This window comes from Temnothorax curvispinosus, unplaced genomic scaffold (genome assembly GCF_003070985.1).
Source record: "Temnothorax curvispinosus isolate PA1 unplaced genomic scaffold, ASM307098v1 QBEX01003290.1, whole genome shotgun sequence".
In the NCBI taxonomy this organism is placed as follows: domain Eukaryota; kingdom Metazoa; phylum Arthropoda; class Insecta; order Hymenoptera; family Formicidae; genus Temnothorax; species Temnothorax curvispinosus.
In genome coordinates this window covers 362-9,021 of record NW_020213070.1, presented here as the reverse complement: position 1 = coordinate 9,021, position 8,660 = coordinate 362, and the positions used below count along the sequence as shown (strand labels likewise).

The window sequence follows — 8,660 nt, the reverse complement described above, 5'->3', positions numbered from 1 at the left end:
CCGTTCGTCCGTCCTACCGCCCGAGTGCACATGCACTGCCGAATCGTAACATACCGCGTTCCGTCCGTCCGATATAAACTACAGCGGTCTTCTTTGTGTGTAACACCGAATCCCGAGTTGAATAAAAGGAAGGTTACGTGTGCATTACAAACTGCTTATTGTCTCTGGGCCATCTATATCGAACCCTGATCCAGGCGAGCTAGTCCGCGTTCGATACGAAAGATAGGCCGTTACAACATTTATTTATAAGCTGGCGAGGTTATGTTGGGAAGAGTTAAAAAGAAGGGAGAAGGAAGGGAGAGAAGGATCAAGCTGGGAGCGGGAGAGAGGAAGTTTCTTTGAAGACAGGGGAGTGGGGCCGAAAGAACTGGAAAGGCTGAGAGAGGGTGGAGAAGAATGGTATAGAAAGCTAATTGGAGGAGATAAAGAGAAGCAAAGGAAAGAGAGATGGGAAAAGATCGAGGAATCGAAATATAATAAATGGTACAAAATAATAAAAAGAGAGGACATTCCGGGATATCTGAAGAAGGGTTGGGGAGAGAGTAGGTGGAGTAGGGTGGCGAGGTTTAGATTAGGGAATGAGATGAGAGAAAGCAGGTACTGGGAAGGGGAAGAGAAGAAGAAATGTAGGATGTGTGAATATAGATAGATAGATAGATAATATCTTTATTTATAACGCGCTCCAGGATAAGATCTTCTCAAGCGCAAAAAATACAGATAACAAAAATACAGATAACAAAAATATAGAACTGTAAACACACTACAAGGTAATTTAGAATCGGAAAAGTTAACGCCGCTATGTATTATGCAGTATACATGTGTAAGCCAACATATGTGTGTCAGTGCTGTGTACGCGCGTGTGTGAGTGTGTGTACGTAAGGACTCATGATTTCGCTCTTAACAGATAGTCATAGCGCTCTCTTGAAAGCACCCAGCGTCTCAGAATGACGTATATTACACGGAAGACTATTCCAAAGTTTGGCCGAGTGATATCTAAATGACCTTTTATAAAATTCAGTTCAACATAAAGGCAAAGATAAGGTGTCGCTTGGTGCCCTGGTATCTCGCTGAGTCCTGTCACATCTAAATTTAAATCTGCTGTATAAGACGCTAGGGATCCCAGAGCGCAGAAGAGTAAACGTCAGATTGCCAATAAAATAATCTCGTCGTGAACTCAACTTTAGCCACCCAAGCGCAGGCGTTGAAAGCCCGTTGAAGCCTCAAGTTTTGTTCATCCGAAATATCCGTGAGAGCAGAGCAGCAATAATCAAAGAAAGGCACTATTAAAGCAGAGACTAACCGCACTCGCAGTGGAAACGGCAGTAGGTTCTTGCACAGTTTAATTTTGTGTAATGAGGCATTAACTCTTGAGATCGTCTTGGACACCTGTTTCTCCCATGAGAGTGTGCTGGCAATTGTAAGACCAAGGCAGACCACAGAATCACTGTACGGTATTACAGTGTCGCTGACCAGGATGTTAGGCAGTTCACCACTGTAGACCGTGTTAACATACCTCGCTGTTCCCATAATCATCGCTGTGGTCTTTTTAAGATTCAGAGCCAATTTATTCTTGGTGGACCACTCAACAATCCTCGAAATGTCCTGATTAATCTGCTGAATGGCTGTCCTCAAGTGCCTAGGTTCCACATGCAAGTATATAAGAAGATCATCCGCATAAAAATTATAAGAACAAAAACTCAAGACTGATTTAAAATCCAGTAAATAAAGAATGAACAAAAGAGGTCCCAATACCGATCCCTGAGGAACCCCGGCAAATATTGTTTTCGCCGATGATTTGTCACGCGAGACCGGATCGCGGACCGCCTGCTTCCTGCCGTCTAAGTATGCTCAAATCCAACGAAGAGCAGAGCAGGAGAAGCCCACATTCCTTAGTTTGTAAATCAAAATCTTATGACAAATATTGTCAAAAACCTTGGTAAAATCGAAAAATACGACTATGATAACCAATCTTGCATCCGCTGCCTGTCTCATGTCATCCAAGAATCTTATTAAAGCCGTTTGCGTTGAGTGATCTTTTCTATAAGCCGATTGGTCGAGGGTGTCGGATGATACAAGATACTCCTTGATCTGGTCAGCCACTATTCTTTCCATAATTTTAAAAATGGCACACAGGATTGAAATCGGTCTATAATCCCGCAGTTCTGCAGGACATTTTACCTTCGGGATAGGGCTAACCACCGCCATCTTCCACAAGTCAGGATACACTTCCTCCTCCAGACAATAGTTGAAAATGTGCACTATCACTGAGAGAATGCATGGTAACCCAATCTTGATAAGTTTCGGCAATAGACCTTTATCACCAACTGCCTCCGATTTATTATCCTTAAGAGCCTTAAGCACATGGGTGGGCTCGATATGCTTCCAGTAAAATTTTATGTCGCTGTACTCTCCCTCACCTAGATAGTAGCCGTTCCCAACATCTTCATCTCTGTTTATGGACGGTGAAGAGCCTGAGAAATGTTCGTTTAACTCCTCAATAGAAAAGAGCAGTTGTTTGTCTGTAGTTCTCGCTTTGATCAGGCCAAGATATTTAAGCCTTTTCCATATCAAACTCAAATCTGTAAGATCATCAAAAGCAGTCAGATAATACCTGCTCTTAGCATCATGTATCAGATTCTGCGTCCGATTTCTCAGAACTCTAAACTCATCATAGTTCGCATCCGTTCTATTCCTTCTCCACCTTCTTCTCGCCCTGTCCCTCTCCCTCATCTGATCTCTAATGTCACTCGTAAGCCAGGGTGCCGGTAGGTGCTTCGGACTAATCCTCCGTATAGGCGCATGCCTGTTGAAACATTCAAGCAGATACTCATTCAGAATCCCGACCTTCTCGTTGACATCATTCACATCAAATAAGGCACTCCAATCACAGGTACCAAGCTCCTCGAGGAAACGCTCAGAATCAAAAGAACGGAAGTCCCTAACTTTAACGCTCCGCTCCTGGAAACAACTAATTTTAAAACCATACTCAATATACACCATGTCATGAGCCGAAAGGAAGTTAACATCCTGTTGACCGTAAGAGATTAGTTTATCCGCATCATCTATAATACATAAGTCCAGCCACGTAGAAGACACGCGCGTGTGGTAAGTGGGCTCATATAGCACCAAAGAAAAATGCATAGTGTCAACAAAAAACCTGATAGATTCGGTATCGTAAGACCGAGAATTTAGGTCAGCATTAAAGTCTCCAAGAACGATCGCGTGATTATAAAGGGCAGATAAATCAGCAACGATGTTGAAAACCTCCGATAGGTAGCCGCAGTGTGGAGGCCGATACACGACCACTAGAAGGAACTTGGAACTCCAGTCCGTCGATATCTCAGCCACCAAGTATTCCGGTCTACGACAGTATACATCCTCCGAGTGCCTCAGCGTCCTAGCTCTCAATTGGTCACATATATAGAAGGCAACGCCGCCACCCGCCTTGCCTATACGATCCTGCCTCACGATGTGGTATCCACGTAGAGATACCATATGGTCCGGAATGGATGGTCTTAACCAGGTCTCAGACATACAGATGATATGGTAACCCGAACTTTCAAAAAAAGATCTAAATTCATCAAAGTGGGCTAATAGCGACTGACAATTTACGTGACAAATACGTAAACAATCCATAGAGTTAGCCATAATTAATACAATTAATTCTGTCCGCTAACCGCCTGCGTAAAATAGGACAGCATTTGCTGTCCAAAGCTGAATGTGATGGATCTTCATAAGTCATCTACTTCTTGCAGTTGCCACACACCGGCGCTACGTTCCTCCTCGTGCAATCCTTCGTTTCATGCGCTCCAGCACAGTGACCACAGAGTGAAACAAATCTATAGCCTTTCGCAAAGTGCCCAAAAGCAAGACATTTGAAGCATTGCAGCACTCTCACATGATCCGACACTCTAAATGCATGGTAGCTCACGAAGACATGCTTCTCCTTGAGCAGCACTGTACGGATATTTGGCAATACCTCGACCACGCAACTTGTGGTAGCACGATTCTCTTTTGCCGGATAAATGTAGACTATCTTGACCTGCGATGTATCTGCTTGTAGCATGTCCTTCAAGTTTAATGCAATAATCTCCGATTTTAGATCGTCTCTCGATAGGCTACGGGGAACACCCTGCACCAGTAGCCTTGGGTTGATCTTGCTTTCCTGCTCCAGTTTTAGTCCGGTTTTTTCTAGGACCCTTGAGTTTTTCATCCTATTAAGGTCCACTGTGTGCGCCTCAATCCTGATACCATTGTTTCTCACTGTTGATATTCTTTTTACCCTAAGATTGAAATTCGACGGTTTCAGAATTTTCTGGACAACGTTTTTTGTATCGCGAGCAGATGTAAGCCTAACATTCTTCTCTTCTGGCGTTATAATTAAATTTGTAGTGTTCGCAACTTCCAACCTAGGACCGCGAGCCACGCATACTTTGGATTGCCTCATGCTTAGCGCGGAAGCATAACTAGGAGCTGCACGGGCCTCCTGAGACAAAGACTCATGAGATTCAACGCCGCTCCTACATACAGAGGTACGTGCCAGCAGAGAGTCGCAGGCCTCTGTAACAGCACAGCAGATAAGGCTTTTCATTTCGTCCGTCACCGCAGGAACCGACATTCTACTCTCAAGCAAAGTTAAATACGCGGTTGAAATTTCGAGGAAAGCCTCTTTACACGCCCTAAACGCAGATTCAATCTGTGCCCTCTTGTCCAATGACTCTTTGCTGGCTAACAATATTTTACTGACATTATCGTTATGTCCATTAATAGACTGTTGCAACGCACTAATCTTAGACGCATTTAAAGCGCACGATCTGTCAAGCACCGGCAGCCTAGACGCAGAAACACGTCTTCCTAGTCCCTCTTTGTTTACGCTTTCGCCCGATGACACACCGCCTTACTTCCCACCAGACGCACCTGCGCCCCTTTCCGACACACCGCCTTCCTTCCCACCAGACGCACCAGCGCCCCTCTCCGGCATCTCCGTGTTGCCGAAGCCACGATGAGTTCTAGCAACTTCCACAGCTCAAACCGATAAGAAAATTGCAAGTACCTCAATGCAGCAAAAATCCAGGGCCCATCCAGAAGTAAAAAAGCAAGCACAGATAGCTTTGAAACGCCAGGCACTAGAAAAAGAGGCCCCGCAGGGCGGCAAACAGCAGATACAAGCCACAAAATACAGAGCAAGCTAATACACGTCAATCAGTACTCACAGACGGCCAGAGAGGCAGAGAAGCAGAAAGAGATAGAGATACAGAGAAAGAGGGAGAGGGAGAGGGAGAGGGAGAGGGAGAGATTGATTGATTGATTGATTGATTAATCGTTATTTATTAAACGCTCTGGGACAGGTCCTCTAAAGCGTTAAGACAGTGTTACACAATATACAAAACGCGAAAAAACATACAACGTTGCAATATAATTAGGAAAATAATAGAGATAAGAGAAAAAAAAGTATATATAAATATGTATATGAAGAATGAGCATATAGAGCATATAAAGCATACAAAACATATAAAGCGTATAAAGCATATAAAAAAAACAACAAAGCGATTACAAATAAAACATTGCATATAAAGCATATAAAGCGTGTAAAGCATATAAAGAAAACAACAAAGCGATTACAAATAAAACAAAAAGCCCTCTTAATGCAGGAGTATGTTCAATTGTGAGTCTGCAGTGATTGCTGGAGCAAATACTTGTAGAATTTATGCTTAAATTCGCGAATGGAAGAAAAATTGCGGATGTCGAGTGGAATGTCATTCCACAGTTCAGCAGCTAGGGAGCAAAAAGAGCGCTTGAAGAACTCCGTTCGGCACAGCGGAAGGTTAAGAGCGCTGCCCTGGGCCCTTGTATCGCGCGAGGCAATATCTCGCTTAAACACGAAATTACTGTAAAGGACCTGAGGTTTTTTCTTCCGCAACACGGAGAAGGTCAAGTTCCCCACAAAGTACAAACGTCGGAAGCAAGTTCTTAGCCAACCAAGTCTGGCTAAAAAGGGAGTAATGTGCTCGTCCCATTTGACCTGGTAAATGAAGAAGCGGACACACTTGTTGAAAACTCTCTGCAAACAAAAGTCCTGCTCTCCTGTGATATTGGTTTGGACCGAGCAACAGTAGTCAAACAGAGGAAAAACGAGAGCCATGATGAGCCTAATGCGTAGAGATGTAGGCAGGAGATGCTTGCCGAGCTTCAACTGATACAGCGCCGAATTCACACGAAAGATCGTCTTACGATTAGTGGTTTGCTCAGTCCAGGACAGTGTACTGGTAATGGTAACACCCAGGTATTCCACCGTATCCGAGAAAGGAATAGTAATGCCGTCTACGATAATATGGAGTAAGGCACCCATCTCCAGGGCACTAATATATTGCTGTGTCCCCATGGTCATCGCTCTAGTCTTCCTGGAGTTAATCATGAGCATGTTGTCCGTACCCCAACCCAGAACCCTACAAACGTCCTCGTTGATGCGACAGATAGCCTCACAGAGCAATCCTGGATCCGTGTGGAAATAGATCATGAGATCATCAGCGTAGAAGTCATACTTGCAATGCTTCAGAACGATCCCGAAGGTCTTCATGTAGAGCACGAAGAGTATGGGTCCCAGCACAGAACCCTGGGGCACTCCTCCACGAACCGATCTGCCAGATGACATCTTTCCGGTGACGGAATCGCGCACAGCCTGCACCCGATTCGTCAGGTATGAGCAGAGCCATCGCAAGGCCGAGCAAGAGAAGCCCAGATTTCTAAGCTTGTTGATCAAGAGACGATGGCAAACATAATCAAATGCCTTGGTGAAGTCGAAGAATACAGCGACAGTGATCATTCTCTTGTCCGCGGCCATCCTGATATCATCCAGGACTCTGATCAGAGCTGTCTGCGTAGAGAAATCCTTTCTGTAAGCCGACTGAAAGAGATCCAAGATGTCACGATCCTCGAGGTGACTCACGATTTGATCCGCCACGATGCACTCCAGAAATTTAGACATTGCGCAGAGTATTGAGATGGGCCTGTAATCGTTAAGTTCTGCCGGGCGCTTCACCTTAGGAATCGGACAAATAGAGGCGCACTTCCAGATCTCCGGGAAAACGCCGTAAGTCAGACAGAAATTGAAAATATGAGTCAGTACCGGTAGAATGCAAGGGAGCGCCTTCACCACCAAACTACGGGGAAGTTCATCCCTACCCACCGCATCCGATCGGCCCATACGAATAGCCCTGCTAATGTCTTTCGGTTCAATGTGTTTCCAATAGAATTTGGAGTCGTCATATACCTCTTCGCCTAAGTGAAAAGTCTCACATGTGCCGGGATCAGAAATCCTGTTGCCCGTAAAATGCTCGTTCAACTCGTCGACATCAAAAACGAGTTTGTCCGCCACAGCTTTAGCCTTCAAAAAGCCAAAATGTCTGAGTTTTTTCTAGATGTAATTATATTTGTTGATGTCAAGGACCGCCCTATGGAAATATTCGGCTTTGGCCCTCCGCACTTCGAGCTGCACCTGATTTCTCAGACGCCTGAAATTATCATAATTAGCATCCGTTCTTCTCCTCTTCCAAACTCTCTTTGATTTGTCCCTAGTTTTCATCAGTGCCTTAATTTCAGGCGTGAGCCATGGCGCAGGCAAATGCTTTGGTTGGATGACTCGATAGGGAGCATGTTTGTCGTAGCAGGTCAGAAGAAAGTCATTGAGGATCCCGAGTTTAACGTCAATGTTGTCAGCTATGAAGAGATCCTCCTAATTCTGGGCTTCTAAGTCAGCCAAGAAGTCTACAAGGTTGAACGAGCGGAAGTCGCGAACACGAATGGTGCGTCTAGGAACACGCTCGATCCTAATGTCGTAGATGATTTCAATGAGACAAAAACAAGCATCGTGCTGCTCGTGCCCAATTAGTTTATCCGCTTCATCTATAATGCACAGATCAAGCAGAGTGGAGGCAGTACGTGTGTGGTGTGTGGCTGCAAAGGGCACAAGAAAAAGCTTCGCTGCACGCACCAGCGATAAGATCTGCTCTGAATCGAAGGTGAGAGAGCAGAGTTCCGCGTTAAAATCTCCAAATATTACAGAATGCTTATAATTCACTGACAGGTCAGAAAATGCATTTAAAAAGGTCTGATATAAATCCACTATGAGGAGGCCTATATACGACAGCAAGCAAGATTTTGGAGTGGGAATTGGTAGAGACCTCCACAATCAAGTATTCAGGCCTTCCATGACATGTTCTCAGACTGACACAGAATCGTCGCCTGAAAAGTGATAGGCACATATATAGCAACCCCCCCTCCAATCCTGCCAACGCGGTCACATCTTAAGATACGGTAGCCGTGAACAGAAACCAGATGGTCGGGTACGTGAGGTTTAAGCCAGGTTTCAGAGAGACATATGATGTGATACCCTGAATCAGTGAAAAAGGACCGAAATTCGTCAAGGTGTGCAAGCAATAACTGGCAGTTAACGTGACAGAGACGTAGGTGATGCGCAGACTTAGCCATAGTTTATACTGTAAATCCTTTCCGACATTCGCTTACGTAAAATTGGGCAGTTCTTATTATCGAGGGCGGAATGATGTCGATCCGCTTGTGGCAACCACCGCTTACAATTTACGCATTCAGGTGTTTTGCTTCTGGCGGTGCAGGCCTTAGATTCATGACCGCCAGCACAATGA

The 8,660-nt window shown here is 44.8% G+C and overlaps 1 protein-coding gene across 1 annotated transcript; it reads right to left on the bottom strand.

Annotated features, from left to right (window-relative positions):
- Positions 1 to 1,848: 1,848 nt before the first annotated feature.
- Positions 1,849 to 3,495, bottom strand: LOC112452356. Its single transcript, XM_025012515.1, has one exon. The coding sequence runs from the start codon at positions 3,493 to 3,495 to the stop codon at positions 1,849 to 1,851; it is 1,647 nt and encodes a 548-aa protein (XP_024868283.1).
- Positions 3,496 to 8,660: the final 5,165 nt, after the last annotated feature.